Raw genomic sequence first — 23904 nt, 5'->3', positions numbered from 1 at the left:
ATCAACTATCAGGATGTTATGTTACGAACTATCAGGATGTTATGTTACGAACTATCAGGATGTTATGTTACGAACTATCAGGATGTTCTGTTCTTTAGGAGTTTGTTTTTTCCTATGTGGTTCAGCGTGGCTGCGCATGCCCTGTTATGCACTGGGCCATGGGTGACCCACACCTACACAAGGAGTTATATTACAACACTCAACCTTGGCGACTTGAAGTCCTGTGGACTTCAACTCCCAGAATCCCCCAGCCAGCACAGCTGTGCTGGCTGGGGGATTCTGGGAGTTGAAGTCCACAGGACTTCAAGTCGCCAAGGTTGAGAAACACTGTCTTAATTGCTCTTCTCTGCGCTTTTTCCAAAGTCTTTGCAAAATGTTGGCCCAAACTGGATGCTCCATTCCAGGTGTGGCCTTACTGAGGCTTTATCAAGCAGCACCGATACCTCCCGTGATTGGCAGTCTCTTCTTCAAAACTTCAGGTGGAGAGCCGTTCCGCTGGTTAATTGTTCTCCCTGTCAGGAAATCTTCTTCGTTCTAGGCTGGGTTTCTAACGTTCTTCCACCCGTGATTTTTATGTGTCCTGCCCTCAGGTTCTTTGGAGACCAAATCCACCCACTTCTTCCCTGGGGCAGGCCTGCGAGTATTGGAGGAACGCCTCCCTCCTTCGTAATTTGTATTTTTTATGGCACTTAGATAATATGCGTGGCTTTATTGCTCTTTAACAGTTGAAACCCATTCAGGGTCACCGTGCGGCGGGAAGGAATGCAAACAGATTTAAGAAAGGGAGAAAGAGAAAGAGAGAGAAAGAGAGAGAGAAAGAGAGAAAGAAAGAGAGAAAGAGAGAGAGAAAGAGAGAGAGAGAAAGAGACAGAGAAAGAGAGAGAGAGAGGGAGGGAGAAAGAGAAAGAGAGAGAAAGAGAAAGAGAGAAAGAAAGAGAGAGAGAGAGAGAAAGAGAGAGGGGGGGAGAAAGAAAGAGAGAGAAAGAGAGAGAGAGAAGAGACAGAGAAAGAGAGAGAGAGAGGGAGGGAGAAAGAGAAAGAGAGAGAAAGAGAAAGAGAGAAAGAAAGAGAGAGAGAGAGAGAAAGAGAGAGAGGGGGGGAGAAAGAAAGAGAGAGAAAGAGAGAGAAAGAGAGAGAGAAAGAGAGAGAGAGAAAGAGACAGAGAAAGAGAGAGGGGGAGAGGGAGAAAGAGAGAGGGAGAAAGAGAGAGAGACAGAGAAAGAGAGAGAGACAGAGAGGGAGGGAGAAAGAGAAAGAGAGAGAAAGAGAGAGAAAGAGAGAGAAAGAGAAAGAGAGAAAGAAAGAGAGAGAGAGAGAAAGAGAGAGAGAGGGGGAGGGAGAAAGAAAGAGAGAGAAAGAGAGAGAGAGAGAGAAGGAAAAAGTCCACGGGGAAACGCAACGAAGAGAGAGAGAAAAACAAAAAATCTCAGTGGATGGATTTCACCAGGCATCTCCTCTGCCGGTTTTCTCTTGCATAACCCTTCTTGAATTTCTTTCCGTTGGTTTGGTAATACCTGATCCTTGCAGAAAGCAGATTGCAGGGGAGGAAAAATGGTTTTTTAGCTTTTTTTCCCCCCTGAAAAGGCAAAATTCTCTTCGTAAGGGAAATCCTTACACATCCCATCGTTCAATCGGGAACAATTCTTTTTAAAAAAATAAAATAAAATTCTATTTATTGTGCTGGCAGATTTGCTGGAAAATTGCAGGCAATCCTCTATTGATGACCCCAGTAGAGGCCAAAACTTCTGTCGCTAAGCAGGAGAGTCGCTAAGTGAGTTTTGCTCCCATTTTACTATGTTTCTTGCTACAGTTGTTAAGCGAATCGCTGCAGTTGCCAAGTTAGTAACATGGTTTGTTAAGTGAAGCTGGAGCAAAGGGGAAATCACGTGACTCTGGGGAACGCTGCCACCGTCATAAATATGAATGAGTTGCCAAGCGTCTGGATTTTGATCGCATGAGCCCAGGGACTCTGCAATGGTCGTAAGTGTGAAGAACCATCATAAGCCACATCTTCCGGGGTCGTCGTAACTTCGAAACGGTCACTAAACAAATCGCTATCAGTTGAAGATTATCTGCAATTGCTGGCTAGGAGATAAAGCACCCTTGTAAATCGTCTTTTTCTGCAGATTGTCAAAGAGGGGGAAATTAGCAAAATTGAAAAAACAAAACATTCCGGCTGATTTTTATGGCTCCGCCGCCAACTTTGCAACTTTCTTGGGGGGATATTTTTAAAAGCCGACTTTCATTTCACAAAAGTGGAAGGCTGGAAAAATGCAGGGGGTTGACCCTGCCTCCTTTTGTCTCTTTTGGTATCTGGCAACAAATGAATTTGTTTCCATCACGGGAAGGAAAAAAAAACAACACATCCGAAAACGGGTGATATTCCAGCACGATCGATTCATGTGACCGAAAACGGACTGTTCCAGTCTGAATAGAAGTAAAATGGAAAATGTTGGGGTACGGAAATAGAAATCAGAGGCTCGCTTGGATGGGAGGCCTGAATGTGTTGCAAACTTGGGGAATCTGTTAAGAGAAACTGTAATTTTTGCACCCGAGATTGATGCAAGATCATTTCTACGCTGGGAATGGAATGGAATAAAATAGAATAGAATGGAGTGGAACAGAACGGAACGTAGAATAGAATAGAATAGAATAGAATGTAGAATAAAGCAGAATATAGAATAGAATAGAATATAGAATAGAATAGAATATAGAATAGAATAGAATAAAGGAATAGAATAGAAAATAGAATAGAATAGAACATAGAATAGAATAAAATAAGGAATAGAATAGAATAGAATAAGGAATAGAATAGAATAAGGAATAGAATAGAATAGAATAAGGAATAGAATAGAATAGAATAAGGAACAGAATAAAGCAGAATATAGAATAGAATAGAATAGAATAGAATATAGAATAGAATAAGGAATAGAACAGAACAGAACAGAATATAGAATAGAATAGAATAAGGAATAGAATAAGGAATAGAATAGAAAATAGAATAGAATAGAACGTAGAATAGAATAGAACAGAATATAGAATAGAATAAGGAATAGAATAGAATGTAGAATAGAATAAAGCAGAATATAGAATAGAATAGAATAAGAAATAGAATAGAACAATATAGAATAGAATAGAAAATAGAATAGAATGTAGAATAGAATAAAACAGAATATAGAATAGAATAGAACAGAACAGAACAGAATATAGAATAGAATAAGGAATAGAATAGAATAGAAAATAGAATAGAATAAAACAGAATAAGGAATAAAATAGAATAAGGAATATAGAATAGAATGTAGAATAGAATAAAACAGAATATAGAATAAACAGAGCATGACGGGACCCTGGAGGTCTTCCAGTCCATCCCCCTGCTTAGGAATTCCTGTATTCAGGATCAGGTCAAACTGTGTGTAAAATTGAGGCCGGTGAAGGAAACGCTTCTGTTGATCAGTGTGGCCGGGCTACAAGGGAGTGGGGATTGTAGAGAGAGGAGGAGGACTCGGGGGTCCTTGGTTCTCTCTGAGCCGGGTGGTTTTCTTGCAGACATTTCATGACCAAACTAGGGAACATCATCAGTGTTAGAAGGTAGTAGGGTTTGTTGAGAGGAGGAGAAGGAGAAAGAGAAGAGGAGGAGGAGGAGGAGGAGGAGGAGGAGGAGGAGGTGGTGGTGGTGGTGGTGGTCAATGACTGTGGGGTCCTTGGTGCCTTCTGAGTTTGATGGTTTTCTTGCAGGCGTTTCATGACCAAACTAGGGAATATCATCAGTGCTAGGAGGGAGTGGGGTTTGTGGAGAGAAAGAGGAGGAGGTCGTCAATGACTGTGGGGTCCTTGGTGCTCTCTCTGAGCTTGGTGGTTTTCTTGCAGGCGTTTCATGACCCAACTAGGTAACTTCATCAGTACTAGAGGGGGGGGTGGGGATTGCTCTCTGCTTATATGCTTCGCCTTGTCAGCGTTTGCAAGAAGGTTGTTTCCTTCTTCCTAGTTCCGCCACTGGGATAGTGGTTACCGCTTGATTATTGCTCTGGAATTAATCCGGGTGTGATTCCCCTGCTTATCTGGGGAATCCAGAACAGCATTTCTCAACCTCAACCACTTCAAGATGGGGGGCGGGGGGGACTACAACTCCCAGAATTCCCCAGCCAGGGCTGGAAGTGGGGGTGGGAGGGGTTCAACATTTGGTGGGGGAGTCAGCCTCATTTTTCCTGCAAAATTGACTTAGAGAGACTCAAGTCAGCCAGCCGGCTTTCATGCCTAAGGCAGGACTAGAACTCACAGTCTCCTGGTGATTGACCCAAAGTCATCCAATAAGATTCTGTGTCTAAGGCGGGACTAGAAGTCACCGTCTCCTGGTGATTGGCCCAAAGTCATTCAATAAGATTCTGTGCCCAAGGCGGGACTAGAACTCACAGTCTCCTGGTGATTGATCCAAAGTCATCCAATAAGATTCTGTGCCTAAGGTGGGACTAGAACTCACCGTCTCCTGGTGATTGGCCCAAAGTCATCCAATAAGATTCTGTGCCCAAGGCGGGACTAGAACTCACCGTCTCCTGGTGATTGATCCAAAGTCATCCAATAAGATTCTGTGCCCAAGGCGGGACTAGAACTCACCGTCTCCTGGTGATTAGCCCAAAGTCATCCAACAAGATTCTGTGCCTAAGGCGGAACTAGAACTCACCGTCTCCTGGTGATTGACCCAAAATCATCCAACCAGCTTCTGTGCCTAAGGCGGGACTAGAATTCGCCGTCTCCTGGTGATTGGCCCAAAGTTAACCAGCCAGCTTTCATGCCTAAGGCGGGACTAGAACTCCCTGTCTCCTGGTACCTTCACCATTATACCAAACCAGCTAATTACAAACCAAATAGAAGTGAAGGCAGAATTTGTAATACATTTATGAAAGAACCTGAACTCAGAACTAAATCTGGTGGGAAAACCGAAGGCCCAATGAAGTGGGAAGAGGCCTCTTAAGAACCGTGGGGTTGGGTGGGTGGGGGGCTAGTAAAGGAGGAGTTGAGGGTATCCAGAAGGAGCCTTGGATACGACAAGTTCTCACAAGGGAACCAGCCGCACAACGGAAGCGCAGGGAGGTGCGTTCGAGTCCCCAGGCGTGAATGAAGGACGAGCGGATTGCACAACCGCCCTGCGAAGGGAAGGGGCTTTTTTTTTTTTTTTGAAAAAAAGGGGGAAGTTTGAAAAAGTTGCGGTTGGGCGAAGCCAGAGGGGGGGGGAAGGTGGAGGGGGGGGGCTCCCCAAATTGGCAGAAGTGAAAACCTTCAACCATGAAAATGGGGCAGATCAAGTGGCAAGTGTGTAAAACAGTGCACAGAGAAGAAAAGGGGTGGGATGTTCAGGGAGCAGTTTTCAGTGAACGCGATGGTTACCCCCCCCCCCACTTTATGTCTTTCTTGCTTTACGGATAGTCCTCGACTTACGACGACAGCTCGCTTAGTGACCAGTCACAGTTACAACTGTGACTTGCAACCGCTTTTCACACTGGCAGCCTTTGCAGCCATCGGCGTGGTCCCGTGATCGAAATTTGCACGCTTGGCCCCTGGTTCCTCTTACATGTACTCCTCGACTTACGACAGCTCGTTGTTCAAAGTTACGACAGGGGAAAAATAGGGTTCGCCATCACTGCCTTATACCATTCAAAATAAAGGCCTTTCCAGCCTCTTCTTAAAAACCTCCCAGGGTGGAGCATCTACTCAATTGTTAAGTTAGTCACACCGTCGTTAAGTGAATCTGGCCTCCCCATTGAATTTTGATTGCTGGAAGGTTGCAAAAAGGGGATATGACGTGCGCTCCAGCACTACGACCGTCATAAACACAGGCCAGTTTGCCAAGCTTCTGAATTTTGATCATGGGACCACGTGGGTGGCTGCAGCGGTCGTAGATGTGGACTTCGGTCACTAAACAAATTTGTTGTAAGTCGAGGACTTCCCTCTATTTTGGAAATCTCCTCTCCTCCTTAGAGAGCCCCGAGCGATGGAACCAGGCGCAAAAGAGCTTTTGAAAAGTATTCGCCTTGTAAGTCCACCTCGTGGGCTCCCCGATTTCTCCAAGCAGCATCACGCCAGCCCTCCGCCTGCCCACATACTCCCGTTTTGAGGGCCGCGCGGTTTCATTTCTCCCCTTTCTTTGCCTCTTTCCTCATTTCGAGAAGAAAGTTCATGCCATGACTCACATCTGCAGGAAGAGCGGTCCCAAGCCGTCTGGATTTTCAGTTCCTGGAAGTTGAACTCATCGAGGTTTCACGAAACACTTCTCCGGGGGTCTCCTGTCATAATTTGGAGAGGAAACCCGAACAGCCGTGAAGACGGGGAAGGAGCTCGGGCGAATACACGCCTCCGAGGTTTACAGGTTTGTCCCCTCCGTTTCTGGAGGGGACCAAAAAAAATGCAGCTTTCTTGGAGGGGTGAAGGATCTCAACGTCGGATAAGGAATGGCGGTGTCAAAGGAGGAGTCAGCCTAGCATCCATACATCGTCACAAGCATACAAAGTCCGACCTCCCTTGAATTCCATTGAGCCTTATCCAGGAGAGGAATTCACTTACTTTCCCTAACGGTTCGCAAATGTGAGCGTGTGCGGATTGCATGCATGTGTGTGGCTTGAAAACGTGCCTAAATAGGACAGCATAGAGCCGGGGCAGGTGCGGGGGGGGGGGCGTGAGGAGGCACCCGTGATTTCACTACTGGTTTGGGTGAACCGATCCGAACCGGCTGAATACACCCTCTGGCCTTATCTGACTAAGCCGCCGCCAACCACTCGTTGAGAAGATTCCTGCGGGTGGGCTTTCAGCAGCAAAGCAGTTTAATCGCACTTCCCGTGTGTGGACCCCGTCTTTCGCCCCTGACGTTCCCTTTGCTTTTGAGGGTCATGCGATTGCCCACCACGAACCCCCAAAACTATTAGCGCGTTGTCAGCTGCCTGGAGTTGCTCGACACTGAGGTGGGCAGCACAGTGGTGAGTCGCTCCTACCGTTGTTACCAATACGCTGCTCGTCGTCCGTTCGTGCACGCCGGGTCCCGGCTCCTGTTGCAACCGGTACGCTGCAACGTAGCCGGGCGTCCACCCCATGCACGCACACAACACATGCATGCGTACCCACCACCCACGACACTCCAGCTACTGAGCAGAGCATCATGCAGGCGCCATATGCTCCGTGCGCGTGAGCAAATGCCCCGATCGGAAGGAGAGCAGGCAGACGGGCCCTCTGGAGCACCGTACTGGAACAGTACCTGGTGGGGAACGGTCGTAACCCACCACTTGGACGTACGCTGTGTACATGCCTGATGTGTGCTGCAGAAGCATGCGCACTCTACCGCCCCTGCGACACCTAGCAGCTCGTCGGAGGTTGCCCAGCCGCCGCACACTGTGTACGCCTGCACAATTGCCCCAGTTGCTTCAAAAACAGGTATGGAATGCAGCCAGGCGGGTGGGCCAAACCACCGTACCGGTACGGTGGCCGCTGCTCACGACGACTACCGGTACGGCTGTATCAGGCTGTACCGGCCAGACCCCACCACTGGGGCAGCATATATAAATTGCATCAATAAATAATAAACATGTCGTTGAGTCAGAAGGCGCCCAGCATGAAGCTGCTTGTCGGAAGGGCTCCCTGCCGTGTTTCACCCACAAATAAACACTCAGGGCTGTTATTAACGTGAGCCCAGAGTTGGGAAACTGGCTTGCTCTCTTGCACACCCAAGGTGACGAAGCCGACCTTTGAAGGAAGTGTGCCCTTTTGCACACTTGCAAACCAGTCCCTGTTCTTCCTGGCTTGGCTCGCTTGCTAGCTAAGTTGGTGTGTTTCCTCCCTTTGTTAATGACTCATGCGCAACACACCCTCCTCTGCCTATTTTCCCCCGCAACAACAACCCTGTGAGGTGGGTTGGGGTGGGTTGGTTGAGAGAGAGAGAAGGACCAGCCCAGAGTCACCCAGCCAAGTTTAGTACGTATGCTGGGACTAGAATTCCCAGTCTCCTGGTGACTGGCCCAAAGTCACCCATCTGGCTTTCATGCTTAACATGGAACTAGAGCTCACTATCTCCCAGTGATTGGCCGAGAGTCACCCAGCTATCTTTCATGCCTAACACAGAACTGGAACTCACCTTCTCCTGGTGACTGGCCCAAAGTCACCCATCTGGCTTTCATGCTTAACATGGAACTAGAACACATTGTCTCCAGGTGATTGGCCCAGAGTCACCCAAATGGCTTTCATGTCCAAGGTGGAAACTATAACTTACCATCTCCTGGCCCAACCGCCTGAGGTCCTTTGCAATTCCACAATCCCAATTCCTTCCCATGTTTTGGGAACTAGGTTTCTGCTGATGCTGCCCAAAACTGTATTTATCTTTCCTGCAGCCACATCACCTCCTGGCTGGGGTCTGTTTCCCAGCCCAATCCTGCTTCCTTCGGTTATTTCGAGCCCATTTCTCTAATCTAGCAAGTTTTGAAACCTTAGTCTTAGGGGTTCAAAATTGGTTCCTTTACTCTGACATGACATCCGGTCAGTTTTGAGAGACCGCCTGCTGCCAATCACCTCCACTAGACCGATTAGATCCCACAGATTAGGCCTCCTCCGAATTCCATCCGCCGGCCAGTGCCGACTGGCGACTACCCGGAGGAGAGCCTTCTCTGTGGCTGCTCCGACCCTCTGGAACGAACTCCCCGTGGAGATTCGAACCCTCACCACCCTCCAGGCCTTCCGCAAAGCCCTTAAAACCTGGCTATTCCGACAGGCCTGGGGCTAAAGAGCTGTTGCCCCCCTCCTCGAATGGTATGGCTGTTGTGTGCTTTTAAGTTGTGTATTGTTATGTTCGTCTTTTTATTCCCTGTCTGTACCCCCTTCCCTGACTTGAATTGTGAGCTGCCCTGAGTCCCCTTCGGGGAAAAGGGCAGCATATAAATGTAATAAATCCAATCCAATCCAGTTTCAAATAGAAACAGATCGATTCCTTTTGGGTGTTTTGTTCCTAGAGAAGAAAAAAATAAGTTTTTAAGATTCTTCTGAATATCTGCTTCGGGGTTTCACATTCAAAGTCGGGATCTTTTCCCCGGAGATAGTCGCTCGTCCGAGTGTGCGAACCTCGAGACAGTTGTGAGAGTCACGATTCGTAACTCTAAGGAGTGGAAAGCAAGTTGATGGTGGAAAAATCCCAATGGGGTGTAATTAGCCGCAGTCTCAGTCAAAGCTGTAACTGGATTTCAAGGTTAAGCATTCTTGGCTGATCCCTGAGGGGTTTGCCTCTCTCAAAACCGTCTCTTTTCTTAGGTTGCCGAACCGGAATTTTAGGCTCCGGCAAAATTTCCCCTTTCTGCTGGCGGGGAGATATTCTTTTCCGTCGTAGCCCAGTTAAGAATTAGGTCGAAATCATGCCGTGTTCCTTTCAGAAGAGCAGCTGTTGGTTTTGGCCCAATGTTCGTGACTTCAACTCCCAGAATTCCCCGGCCGGCATGCTTTAAGACGAGTGGACTAGGGGATTCTGGGAGTTGAAGTCCACTTGTCTTAAAGCTTGCCGGCCGGGGAATTCTGGGAGTTGAAGTCCAGCCATTTTGAACAGGCTAGCTTGAGAGATGTACCGACTGGATTTGGCATTTTGGTCCACCTCTTGAGTCCTTCCCAAGGATCTGGAATAGGCAGATGTGTGATGGTTATAAGCCATCATCACAGGATATAAGCCGGTGTTTCTCAACCTTGGCAACTTGAAGATGTCCGGACTTCAACTCCCAGAATTCCCCAGCCAGCGGATGCTGGCTGGGGAATTCTGGGAGTTGAAGTCTGGACATCTTCAAGTTGCCAAGGTTGAGAAACACTGATATAAGCAATTGGCTGAAGATTTTGTCGATGCCAAGAACAATCATTGTGGTCGGTTGCAGAGTCAGCCAGATGTTCAGACTGAACTTGGCATGCTTGCCCACCTCTCGAGTTCTTCCCAAAGGACTTGGAACAGCCAGATGTGGTTATTTGATGAAGTTAAAGGTGGCCACCGCAGGATGTAAGCCGTTCAAACTGCACCCAGGTTACCTGTTACTATTGGCGCTACTTTTGCTTCCTATTGCCCCCGTCGTTCTATTTCTCTTTGTCTGTTGCGATCTTTCTCTTTTTGTTCTGCTGTCTCCAGGTGTTGCCACATCAGCTATCCAATTTCTTTCGTCTTTCTTGTTAAGTCCCTGGGGTTATGTGGCAGGTGCCTGTCTGTTTGAAGTCTAAAGTCAGACAACACTGGAGCTCCGTTGTGTCCTGCCAGTGGTCAACGGAACTGGCGGCAGATTCGGACAGTGAGGAGGTTGGGGAGGAACCTGGGCCAGTCCTGGAGTCTGGGGAAGGCTCTGAGGGGGGCTCTGTGTCGGAGGCAGAGAGAGGGCCGGGACTGTCTGACAATTATCAGCTGCCTTCGGAGTCAGACATCAGTGAGGCAGAAGAACAGCAGGAGCCTGTTCCCAGTGTGTGCATGCACAGAGCTGCCAGACGAAGGGAAGAGCTAAAGAACAGGGTTCGACTTGGGAGTAAGGCCACAGGTCGACGGTGAATGGCCCCTCCCAGGGGACATAAAAGAGGAGCGACAGGGGAGTAGAGTTTGCAGGAGACAATTAATTCCCTTCATTGGTTCGTGACTCTCCGAGGCTCCTTGCCAAGTTTTGCAGAGATCGGCCTGGCAGCTCTCCAAGCCAGAGAAGGTCTGTGACCGTAAATCCTCCTTTGAAAGACTTTGCTAGATGTGAAGGAGCAGAATTCACAGTCAATTAATAAAAGGGTTTTTTGCCGGGACGAGGAGTTGGCTTCAGGCTCTTTGGAAGCCTCGGTCAAAGCAAACTCTTTCATTTTTTTATCATTTTCTTTATTTCTCTATGTTATGGTCCCACCAGTTCTCGTTTGCGGGCAAATGACATTTTCTCCCAGACCTTTCAACGCGCCGTTGATGCTATTTTGTCGTGCCATTGTTAGCGCTGTGCGGTTTTTAGTGTTATTTGTGGAGTTTGTGAGTTTTGCCCCATTTCACAACTCTTCCTGACACGGTGGTTAAGTGGATCGTTGCCGTTGTTAAGTAGGGCACACAGTTGCTCCGGGAATCTGGTCTAACCGTTGATTTTGCTGGTCAGAAAGTCACAAATGTGAGTCTCCCCGAATTTTGGTTACGTGCCCACGGGGAAATGCTGTAACGGTCGTAAGTGTGAAAAATGGTCATGTCCCTTTTTGTTGTCACTGAACAAACCGTTGTAAGTCAAGGATCACCTCTATGGTAAACTATTATTGTCATATTATTATTTTGGTATATTATTATAAAAAGGACGAGGCGGAGACATGATAACACTCTTCCAATACTTGAGGGGCTGCCCCAAAGAAGAAGAGGGAGGGGGTCAACTTATTCGCCAAAGCACCTGAAGGCAAGATAAGAAACAATGGATGGAAACTAATCAAGGAGAGAAGCAACGTGGAACTAAGGAGGAAGTTCCTGACAGGGAGGACAATTAACCAGTGGAACAACCAGTGGAAATTGTGGGTGCTTCAACACTGACCCACATTTATAGCCATTTGCAGAATCTTGTGGATATAAGACTGTGACTTACATTTTTAAAAATTCTACGCGCAATACTTTGAAATGTATTTGTGCATAGAATTTTTTAAAATAGTTTTACTTCAATTAATTCTGTGTGGAATAGTTTGAAATGTTTTACTTCAATTTATTCTGCGTGGATTCTTTTTTTAAATTGTCTTAGACTATTTAAAAAAAAAAGATTCTATCCAAACTAAATTGAAATAAACCACTGAAAAAAGTGACCGATGACCATTTTTCACACTTAGCGACCGTTGCGGCATCCTCGTGGTCACGGGATCAAACTTTTGATGTTTGGCAACAGATTCGTACTTATGATGGTTTTAGTGTCCTGGGGTCATGTAATCGCCTTTTGTGACCTTTTGACAAAATAGAAAATTTTTAATCAAGTCCCCCACCCCCTCCCCTGGTAAATCGTGTCCCTCTTTACCAATCTGAAAATCTGGTCACCTTATTCAACACTGGAGGTTTTTTAAAAAGAAATTGGACAAACATTTCTCTGAAATGGTATAGGGTGTGTGTGGGGGGGGTTGGACTAGAAGACCTCCGAGGTCCCCTCCAACTCTGTCCTTCTGTTCTTCCCTTATTCTGTAGTTCAAGCCTCGGAATGAAATAATAACTAATTAAGGAGAAAACCAATCTAGAATGAAGGAGGAATTCACCGACAGTGACAAAATTTAACCAGCGGAACAACTTGCCACCAGAGGTTCTCCCAACTCTGGAGGTTTCCAAGAAGAGATTAGAGATCCATTTGCCCGGAATGGTACAGAGTCTCCTGCTTCAGCAGGGGGTCGGACTAGAAGACCTCCAAGGTCCCTTCCAACCCTTACAATTCTATGTTCTCCTTAGAAGAATTTAAGGAGAAATTTCCTGACAGTGAGGACAATTAGCCAGTGGAACAGCTTGCCATGAGAAGTTGTGGGCGCTCCATCCCTGGAGGTTTACAAGACCGGACAAACATTTGTATGTAATAGTATAGGGTCTCCTGCTTGAGCAGGGGGTTGGACTAGAAGACCTCCAAGGTCCCTTCCAGCTCTATTCTTCTAGGTTCAATCCAACACATACAAAGTTGGTGAGCTGCACAGGTTGGTTACCTGTCGATTTGGGGGTGTGGTGAAACAGGGGAGGGGGCAACCGAGGGCCCAAATAAACCCTTGGCAGAGGCATCTTTGGCCGAAGGAGGCCCCCGGAGTCTGCGCCCTTTCCTTCTCAGCTGGCTGTGGTTGAAAGGCCGGCCTGCCCCACTGCCTTGTGGGTGGCGTGGTCACACCCGTGGAACCAGAATCGGAGGCCTTGCAACATCCCGGGCATCCGTCATCGCCACATTAAAGAAAACGGGCGGATGCCGGCATTTATTTCTCTCTCGGTCCAACGTCAACGGCCGCCCATCTCAGCTGTCACTCTGGGCTGCATCCAGCAGTGAAGGAAAACAGTGTGTGTGTGTGTTTGTGTGTGTGTGTGTACACACACACACACACACACACACATATATATATATACACACACACATATACATATACATACACATATACATATATGTGTGTATGTATGTATGTATGTATGTGTGTGTGTATATGTGTGTGTGTGTGTTTTATTTGTGCTGATAAATAAATAAAGGGAGACTAGTATAGATCTATTTCAAGCTATTTAGCTCTCATCAGCTAGCCATACCCTTACTGGGATTCGAACCTGGGCTATATAATAGATCTATACTAGTCTCCCTTTATTTATTTATCAGCACAAATAAAATAAAAAAAAACACAAATATAACAAAGCAACAGTAAAAATATTGGGTTTCTGTCGTGATGGACTCTTGTGACGAGCCGATTGACGGATGATGGAAGCAGTTAGCTTCCTCCCATAATTGGGGCTTACCAGGGATTGTAAAAATCTTATATATATGTATGTATGTATGTATGTATGTATGTATGTATGTATGTATGTATGTATGTATATATATCAGGGGTGGGTTTCTCGCCCCGTTCCAACCGGTTCGGTTGGAACGAGGCCGGCGGTGTCCTCGCGCATGCGCGCGGTGCGCGCGTGCATGCGCGCAGCGTGCGCATGCATACTAGCATCTGTGTGATGCTCCAGCTGCTCCTGGAGGATCGCGCAGGCGCTGTATGCGTCCTGCGCATGCGTGGAAGCGCAGAATTCGGCAAAACCGGGTAAGGAGCGTGCGCGGGCGTGCGCGGGCGCAGGGGGGGCCTTCGCCATTCCCGGAAGTTACTTACTTCCGGGTTCGGCGACCAACCGGATCGCAGGGACCGCCGCGAACCAGTTGAAACCCACCCCTGATATATATGTATATATACTGATGTAAAATGGCGGTACTGATGTAAAATGGCTTCTATGGTACTGCCATAAAATGGCTTCTACCGTACTACTGGAAAATGGCTTCTACCGTACTGCCATAAAATGGCTTCAGGGTGTGTGCTCTGTTAAGATGCATCCTGTTGTGACTTAAAATGGCTTCTACTGTACTGCCACAAAACAGCTCAGCACAGTGGGGTTGCCATGGTAACGGCTCCACAGTACTCCACAAGGGGGCTCCCTCTGATAAGGGAGGAAATCCAACATTAAAAGTTACGTTTGGTCCGGGCATTTTCAACAAAATCAGGGCTTTTCCTGTCTAATACAAAATTAAGATAAATAAATACCTGCCGTTGGAAACCATGAGGCGATACTAGGGTAATAAGAGTCCTTCGTTGCTACATTTCCTATCCAAGAACCCAAGATAAAAGAGTTTGCAGGACTGGAAAACAAGGCAAAGCGCTGGATGAAAAGCCCTATATATATATATATATATATATATATATATATATATATATATATATATATATATATATATATATATATATATATATATATATATATATATATATATTTCTAATTATGGTTGTTGGTTTATCTATCAAACGTCTTGAAATGCTGGCTCTTCGGTGGCCCTGGGGGGGGGGGGGCATCGTTGCTTCTAGCTGAGTGGGTCTGCTTTTGATAGGAAAGACTTCTGGGAGGGGCAGGGAGGGGTGGGGGTGGCCAGCCAGTCCTTGTAACCACCAGTTCGGGGAATCAGATGTAAAATTAGCATCCTGTTTGCCGCAACTGGTCCAAACCGGCTGAATCCTACCTGTGGTTGAGGTTTTCCGGGGTCCCGATGGATGGAGGCTTCCCCGAATCAGCCCCTTCAAATCTCGTCCATTGTCAGAGGGGGGTGGCTGGATTGTAGCCTCTGAGCCCTTCGCGACTGCCCCAGAAGGTCTTCCTCAGAAAAAACGCTATTCGCCAGTTCCAGTTTTGGATTCCAGCTTCTGATTTCTTCTCCGCTTCTCCTTCCCAGCCAGGACCTTCGACGGAGGAGAGGGGGGTGCCTGAACCATGAACCCCCACCCGCGGCGCATCCGCCTGAAGCCCTGGCTGGTGTCTCAGGTGAACAGCGGCCTGTACCCGGGTCTGCGCTGGGTAGATCCGGAGCAGAAAAGGTTTTGCATCCCCTGGCGCCATGCCACACGTCACATGCCCTGCCAGGATGACGAGAACACGATCTTCAAGGTGACCTGGAAGTGGGGGAGGATGGGCTGTCGGATCCAAGCTGCCTGGTCACAAAACATTTGGGGGTAGCATGGAAGGAGGCTGCTGATAAAGAAAAAAAAAACTCCACAGTGGCGACAGGGACAGCAGCTGGCCAGTAAATACTCAGCTGCATTCAGTTGCCCAGACTCCACCCCACAAGGGATTTGGGGGTCATTAAAAGATGATGATGATGATGGAAGGCGGTTGCTAAGGTTTAGGGCGGACTACCTTGGTCATCCTTGATGATGAAGAAGGGAGTCCGAAAAGACGAGAATCAACATTTTCATTACATTTTAGCCTGGCCAATAAAAACAACAAAAATACCACTCAAGTTACAACCAGCATTGAACAAGACTCATGTTGTTAAATGAAACATTTGCTAAGTGAGTTTGTTCCATTTTGCGATGTTCCTTGCCACTGTTGTTAAGTGAATCGTTGCATTTGTTAAGTAAAGTGGTCGTTAAGTGAGGGGGCTGTATCGTAAATAGAAAAATAATTATCGTGGCTAGGAAACTTCAAAAATAAGTCGCTTTTTACAGGCGGTCCTCGACTTAACGACCGCAGTCAAACCCAAAATTTCCATTGCTAAGAAGCCAGAGGTGAAGTGAGTTCGGCCCCATTTTACAAGCTTTCTGGCCACCGTTGTTAAGTGAATCACTGCAGTTGTTAAGTTACTAACACTGTCATTAAGTGAATCTGGCTTCCACCGTTGACTCTGCTGGTCAGATGACCCTGAGACACTGTAACCGTCATAAATATGAGTCAGTTGCCAAGTGTTCAAATGTTGATCGCGTGACCGTGAGGATGCTACAGCGGTCATAAGTGTGAAACGTGATCATAATTCACATTGTTGGTGCAGTTGTACCTAAATTAAACACGTGGTTGTAAGTCAATAATACTACCGATACTTCTTACAAGCCTGTACCTGTACTACTTACTAACCGAGGTGGCGCAGTGGTTAGGGTGCAGTACTGCAGGCCACTTCCGCTGACTGTTAGCTGCAGTTCAGCGGTTCTAATCTCACCGGCTCAAGGTTGACTCAGCCTTCCATCCTTCCGAGGTGGGTGAAATGAGGACCCAGACTGTGGGGGGGTGATATGCTGACTCTGTAAACCGCTTAGAGAGGGCTGAAAGCCCTATGAAGCGGTATATAAGTCTAACTGCTATTGCTATTGCTATCTATCTATCATCTATCTATCTATCTATCTATCTATCTATCTATCTATCTATCTATCTATCTATCTATCTATCTATCTATCATCTATCTATCTATCTATCTATCTATCTATCTATCTATCTATCTATCTATCTATCTATCTATCTATCTATCTATCTCTATATGTCTGTCTGTCTGTCTGTCTGTCTATCATCTATCTATCTATCTATCTATCTATCTATCTATCTATCTATCTATCTATCTATCGGATTGTTGGGGGCAATATATGCTGACTCTGTAAACCGCTTAGAGAGGGCTGAAAGCCCTATGAAGCGGTATATAAGTCTAACTGCTATTGCTATCTATCTATCTATCATCTATCTATCTATCTATCTATCTATCTATCTATCTATCTATCTATCTATCTATCTATCATCTATCTATCTATCTATCTATCTCTATATGTCTGTCTGTCTGTCTATCTATCTATCATCTATCTATCTATCTATCTATCTATCTATCTATCTATCTATCTATCTATCTATCTATCTATCTATCTATCTATCTATCTATCTATCTATCTATCTATCATCTATCTATCTATCTCTATATGTCTGTCTGTCTGTCTGTCTGTCTGTCTATCTATCTATCTATCATCTATCTATCTATCTATCTATCTATCTATCTATCTATCTATCTATCTATCTATCTATCTATCGGATTGTTGGGGGCAATATATGCTGACTCTGTAAACCGCTTAGAGAGGGCTGAAAGCCCTATGAAGCGGTATATAAGTCTAACTGCTATTGCTATTGCTAACGAATGATTGTAAGTTGTACTCGTTTTATTGTAAGCTGAGAACTCCCTAATTCAAAAGAGAAACAGAATCAACAGAAACAGAGGGGGGAAAAAAGCAGTGGGAACCAGAGGGAGTTTGACCTCCTGCTGGCTTCCCCAGTGGCTTTGCGTTGGGGAAGCCGGCGGGAAGCATCAGAAATCTCACACTCTTTCCTTTCTTGCACGGACAGGCCTGGGCCAAAGAAACGGGGAAATACAACGAGGGCGTGGATGAGCCGGATCCGGCCAAATGGAAGGCCAACCTGCGTTGTGCCCTCAACAAAAGCCGGGAGTTTAGTCTCATCTACGACGGGACCAAAGACACGCCGATGCAGCCCTACAAGATTTACGAGGTCTGCGACGCCCCCCTGCCCAACGGAGGTACCAGCTGCTTTTGCAACGCCACTGCTTTGTCCCCTAACCGGTGAAGCCGCATGGGGCCCCATGGATTCTACGTTGCCCCACCACAAGGGGTCCCCTCCTCCCACACACCCAAGAAACGGCAGATACCTGCATGGAAGTTATGCTCATATACCCTCCCTCTCTTTTCCTTTTCTTTCCTTTCTTTCTCCTTCTCTTCCTCTCCTCCTCTTCCTCCTTTCTCTCTTCCTTCCAACTTTACAGCCTTTTTTCTTTCCTTTCTTCCTTCCTCTCTCCCTTCTTCTCCTTCCCTTTGTTCTCCTCCCTCCCCTCCCCCTTTCCTTTCTGTCCTCCCTCCCTCCCTTCTCTCTTCCATACTCCCTCCTTTTCCCTCCCTCTTTTCCTTCTCTCGTACCTCCCTTCCTATTTTCTCCTTCCTTCCTTCCTTCCTTCCTTCCTTCCTTCCCTCTCCTCCACCTGTGTTCTCTGTCTTCCTCCTTCCCAGCCCTTTTTATTCCTTCCTTCCAACCTCCCTCCCTCTTTTCTTTCTCACCTTCTTATTTTATCCTTCCTTCTCCTATTTCTTTTCCTTTTTCTGTCTTCCTTCCTCATTCCCAGGCCTTCCTTCCTTCCCTTCCTTCCTTCCTTTCCTTCCTTCCCTTCCTTCCCTTCCTTCGCTTCCTTTCTTCCCTTCCTTCCTTCTCTTCCTTCCACTTTCTTTCCTTCCTTCCTTCCCTTCCTTCCCTTCCTTCCTTCCTTCCCTTCCTTCCTTCCTTTCCTTCCTTCCCTTCCTTCTCTTCCTTTCTTCCCTTCCTTCCTTCCTTCTCTTCCTTCCACTTTCTTTCCTTCCTTCCCTCTTCTCTTCCTTCCTTCGCTTCCTTTCTTCCCTTCCTTCCTTCCTTCCCTTCCTTCCTTTCCTTCCTTCCTTCCCTTCCTTCCCTTCCTTCCCTTCCTTCGCTTCCTTTCTTCCCTTCCTTCCTTCTCTTCCTTCCACTTTCTTTCCTTCCTTCCTTTCCTTCCTTCCTTCCCTTCCTTCCTTCCCTTCCTTCCTTCCCTTCCTTCCCTTCCTTCTCTTCCTTTCTTCCCTTCCTTCCCTTCCTTCTCTTCCTTCCACTTTCTTTCCTTCCTTCCCTCTTTCCTTCTCTTCCTTCCTTCGCTTCCTTTCTTCCGTTACTTCCTTCCCTTCCTTCCTTTCCTTCCTTTCCTTCCTTCCTTCCCTTCCTTCCCTTCCTTCCCTTCCTTCCCTTCCTTCGCTTCCTTCGCTTCCTTTCTTCCCTTCCTTCCTTCTCTTCCTTCCACTTTCTTTCCTTCCTTTCCTTCCTTCCTTTCCTTCCTTCCTTTCCTTCCTTCCTTTCCTTCCTTCCTTCCCTTCCTTCCTTTCCTTCCTTCCCTTCCTTCCTTCCTTCGCTTCCTTTCTTCCCTTCCTTCCTTCCCTTCCTTCCTTTTCTTCCTTCCACTTTCTTTCCTTCCTTCCTTCCTTCCTTCTTTCCTTCTCTTCCTTCCTTCGCTTCCTTTCTTCCCTTACTTACTTCCCTTCCTTCCTTTCCTTCCTTCCTTCCCTTCCATCCTTTGCTTCCTTTCTTCCCTTCCTTCCCTTCCTTCCTTCTCTTCCTTCCACTTTCCTTCCTTCCTTCCTTTCTCCTCCTCCTCCCCCTCTCTCCCTTTCCCTCATTATTGTCTCCTCAGACAAGTTGGGCAGGTTCTGGGAGAGGTATAAAACCTGTCAATCCAGATAGGTCGAGGGCATTCTTCTTCTCCCTCTCCATTCCTCCTTTTTTAAAAAAAACAAAACCCACCAGGAGCAGGCTGATATCCTTACCGGTTGCTCCCCCAACCAAAAGCGTTTCACAAATGAAAACAGACCAAAACCCCACCGTGGGATTCCCTCCCCGTCTAATTCATTCCTTCCCTCCAATATTTCCTTCCCCTGGATTGGAAATGAAGCATTTCATCCACGGTAGAATTGAAGGGTCAGCCCAGCATCTGGTCCTCAACTTAACGATTTCTCCTTCGTTCTAGGTTGCTTCTCTCCTTGATTAGTTTCCTTCCGTTGCCTCTTGTCCTGCCTTCGGGTGCTTCAGAAAATAAATTGACCCCCTCTTCTTTGGGGCAGCCCCTCAAACACTGGAAGACTGCTATCCTGTCCCCCCTAGTCCTTCTTTTCTCTAGACTGGCCAACCCTAAATTCTGCAACGGTTCTTCCTATATTTTAGTCTCCAGGCCTTTAATCGCCTTAGTTGCTCTTCTCTGTACTTTTCCCAAAGTCTCTGCATCTTTTTTGAAATGTGGTGACCAAAACTGGATGCCGTATTCCAGCTGTGGCCTTAGTAAGGCTTTATAAAGACCACCTGATTTTGATTCTGTGCCTCTGTCTATGCAACCAGATGATGATGATGATGATGATGATGATGATGATGATGATGATGATATACAATTGTATCACAGCGGCCAGTTGTTTCGCCGGATTTGGCATTGGTTACTAGTCGGGCCCCACCCAGGGGCCTAGGACGTCGTAACGTATTTTCGTAATATGCGTGCAGATCCAAGCAGTGCGGCTTTTTGCATTTGACTGATGGTGATTTTGTCAATTTTTGTTTTAAATGTAATTCCAGTGCTTTTGGAATAGCACCCAGTGTGCCAATTACCACTGGAATTACCACTGCTGGTTTGTGCCATAGTCGTTGAATTTCAATTTTTAAGTCCTGGTATTATTATTATTATTATTATTATTATTATTATTATTATTATTATATAATTATTATATGTTTATACAACCAAATGATCCTTGGCTCCATTTGTTGAAAAAGATATAATTTATTAGAAATCTAGTGTACTGAAATATTGCAAAGCCAGAACTGAGAATCGCACGCCTATATCCCCAACTTCTACATTTCCCTTTTTTAATTTTCTCTCGTTGTCCACTCCTGTGTAACTAATCACGTTCGGGCAAGGTCTTTCCGTAACGGTCAGTCCAAGCTTACAGTTTGGTCTGTGTCCCCCTTCTTCTCCCAGCTAGGTGGCCTTGAGGTAGCACCTCTAGGAGATCACAGCACTTACTTTCAATTTCCCAATCCTTTCCTTCTTCCTTCCCCCTCCCAGAGTGTGTCACCGCATAGCAGGGAAGCCCAGGCAAGCCTAAGGGAGCAGCTGACAGGGAGAGGGAGACCATGTGGGGAAGCCCCCCAGTCCTTGTCCTTAATGTTTGGGGGGGGGAGCCCTTGGCTCAAGAGACAACAGGGTACCTGCAACCCTTACAACAGTTTTACCCTTTGTAACCCTCTGCTTTTAACCTCCAGAGAGCTTTGCTGGAGAAGAGCCCGCGGGGTGTGAAGAAGAGGAAGAGGTGAGAGCTTAGGGTCTTCCTAGCCTTCTTGGGGGCAGATCTATGGGGAGGGGGGTTGCCCTCCTGTAGAAAATAGCCCAAGTATGGAGACTGGCGGGTGGGACCGTCTGTGCTGGGCTGATTTCACGAGAGGCCAGAATCTGCCGCTCTACTTCTGCCTCTCGATTCGGCTATATTTGGCACTCAGAAAACCACAGAATTCGGTGCTCTGCACAGCTGCAGCTGAAACCACCTTCAAGCCAACATGCTTCCAGTCCCACCTCTGTTGCTGGGGTTGAATTCCACGTGACGCGACCCTGGTTTAGCTCTTTCGTTTAGCATTATATTTTTACAGAAACCCCTCCCACCCCCGAGAGTCTCTCTGTGGGGGAGACAAGCGGTTCAAAAATGAGAGAGAGAGATTTTAGATAGATAGTTTAGAAAAACAGACACACAGAGATGATAAATAGATAACCTGGATAAATAGAATAAATGATGATGATGATGATACACAGAGATTTAGAGATAGATAGATAGATAGATAGATAGATAGATAGATAGATAGATAGATAGATAGATGATAGATAGATAGATGATAGATGATTAGATAGATAGATAGATAGATGATAGATGATAGATAGATATAGATAGATAGATAGATAGATAGATGATAGATGGATAGATAGATAGATAGATAGATAGATGATAGATAGATAGATGATAGATAGATAGATAGATAGATAGATAGATAGATGATAGATAGATAGATGATAGATAGATAGATGATAGATATAGATAGATAGATGATAGATAGATAGATAGATAGATGATAGATAGATATAGATAGATAGATAGATGATAGATAGATAGATAGATAGATAGATAGATGATAGATAGATAGATAGATGATAGATAGATGATAGATAGATAGATAGATGATTAGATAGATAGATAGATAGATAGATAGATAGATAGATAGATAGATAGATAGATAGATAGATAGACAGATAGATAGTTAGAGAATAGATAGATAGATGATAGATAGATAGATAGATAGATAGATGATAGTTATAGATAGATAGATAGATAGATAGATAGATAGATAGATAGATAGATAGATAGATGATAGTTATAGATAGATAGATAGATAGATAGATAGATAGATAGATAGATAGATAGATAGATAGATGATAGATAGATAGATAGATAGATAGATAGATAGATAGATAGATAGATAGATAGATAGATAGATAGATAGATAGATCAGTGGTTCCCAAACTTGGCAACTTTAAGACTTGTGGACTTCAACTCCCAGAATTCTCCAGCCGATAGATAGAGATAGATAGATAGATAGATAGATAGATAGATAGATAGATAAAGAGAATAGATAGATGATAGTTAAAGATAGATAGATAGATAGTTAAAGAAAATAGATAGATAGATAGATAGATAGATAGATAGATAGATAGATAGATAGATAGATAGATTATAGATAGATGATAGACAATTATAATAGATAGATAGATAGATAGATAGATAGATAGATAGATAGATAGATAGATAGATAGATAGATAGATGAGCGAGGGAGGAAGAGAGAGAGAGAGAGAGAATAGAATTGACTAACTAGCTAATTGTCTTGCTCACTAATTTTACCCCCTTTAATTGCAGCTCCAGAAAATGATGCCCACCTTAAGGATTGCAGGTGGGTTCTTGGCAGTGCCCAGAAGAAGAGTGGGGGGGGGGGGAGCCTGCTTCAGATCTTCCCTGTTTGGCAGGGACTCCAACTGCTTTCTAAAGAAGACTCAGTTTCGTGTGGTGATTAAGGTGCTGTAGTGATTCACCAGGTGATGGTGAATTCTAGTCCCACCTTAAGCACGAAAGACAACTGGGTGACGTTGGCTCAATCCCCCAGGAAACAGTGAGTTCTAGTCCTGCCTTAGGCATGAAAGTCAGCTGGGTGACCTTGGGTCAATCACCAGGAGACGGTGAGTTCTAGTCCCGCCTTAGCATGAAATCCGACCTTAGGCCAATCACCTAAGGGATTGGTGAGTTCTAGTCCTGCCTTACATGTGAAAACCAGTGAGGTGATTTCAGATAGATTGCAGCAACAGCAAGGCAGAAGCTGACACCGTCTCTCTCAGCCAAGCCCACATTGCAGGGTTCTTGTGGGGGAAACAGGAGGAGGAGGAAAGAGACTTGTGTATGTTGAGGTGCTTGTACGGCAATAAAAGTGGGATAGAAATCACGCAGAAAAGGGAGCTGCTTTCGGACGCCCTCCCCGCATGGAAACAACATCGAAGCCATCCTTCCATTTTGACCACGTTTCTTGGTCACTTCCTATAGTGTCCCGTTCTGTTTGAATTTATTTCTATGCAACAACTACAGTAGTAGTCAGTCAACAGATGGTGCTGTTTACAAGATTGGATCTATGCTATCTATACTTTATACTCTTTTGTTCTAAGGAGAGTTTCCTGCTTCCTGTTACAGTTAAATAGTTGAGCAGTAAAGCACATGGTGATTGTACTCTTTTGTTTGTTCCGTGGTGCTCGATATAGACCTGAACGGAATTCCTAACAGGCTCTCTCGTTCCAGATCCATCGCACATCGCAGAGCCCCTGCCCCCCTACCCGTGGATCAAGCAAGAGACCCTCTACACCAACTCATGCGCCAATGGGACCTTCCCCCACTTGGCTCCCCCAGAGGTGGGGCCTGTAGCCTCGGCACCAGCGCCCGTGGGGGCCTTCGCGGTAGGAGGGGAACCTCCAGTGCCCAGTTTTGGCGACTCTGCAAGCCGGATGCCGCTGATGCCCGAGAGCGTAGCCATGCCAGGGACTCTGGAGCCCCTGTCCGAGGGGGGATGTCCCGCAGCCCCCATCGAGCAGTTCATTCCGAATTTATTGATCAGCCCCCACATGCTGCCATGTAAGCCCCTCTCTCTCTCCCTCTCCCCCACCCTCTCTCTCTCTTTTATGGGGGTACACCGTGGGAATGGGGAGATAAGAGGGACAGTGAGGTCCCCTGCTGGCTGAGTTCACTTGACCCACTTCAGCTAAAGATTTAGCAGTCATGTTTACCCAGAATGCCTACGTCGGCTA

At 46.1% G+C, this 23904-nt stretch overlaps 1 protein-coding gene across 1 annotated transcript in view; it reads left to right on the top strand.

Moving 5' to 3' along the window:
* The window catches only part of IRF5 (interferon regulatory factor 5), a 49480-nt gene that overhangs the window by 15301 nt on the left and 10275 nt on the right, over window positions 1-23904 (top strand). The window contains 5 exon segments of the mRNA XM_032238801.1: window positions 14901-15112; window positions 17318-17507; window positions 20783-20829; window positions 22478-22511; window positions 23402-23731. Coding sequence (XP_032094692.1) covers window positions 14939-15112; window positions 17318-17507; window positions 20783-20829; window positions 22478-22511; window positions 23402-23731 — 775 coding nt within the window. The 5' untranslated portion in view covers window positions 14901-14938.

This window comes from Thamnophis elegans, unplaced genomic scaffold (genome assembly GCF_009769535.1).
Source record: "Thamnophis elegans isolate rThaEle1 unplaced genomic scaffold, rThaEle1.pri scaffold_89_arrow_ctg1, whole genome shotgun sequence".
Classification (NCBI taxonomy): domain Eukaryota; kingdom Metazoa; phylum Chordata; class Lepidosauria; order Squamata; family Colubridae; genus Thamnophis; species Thamnophis elegans.
Note: the sequence above shows the minus strand (reverse complement) of the source record. Positions and strands in the feature narration are given on the sequence as shown.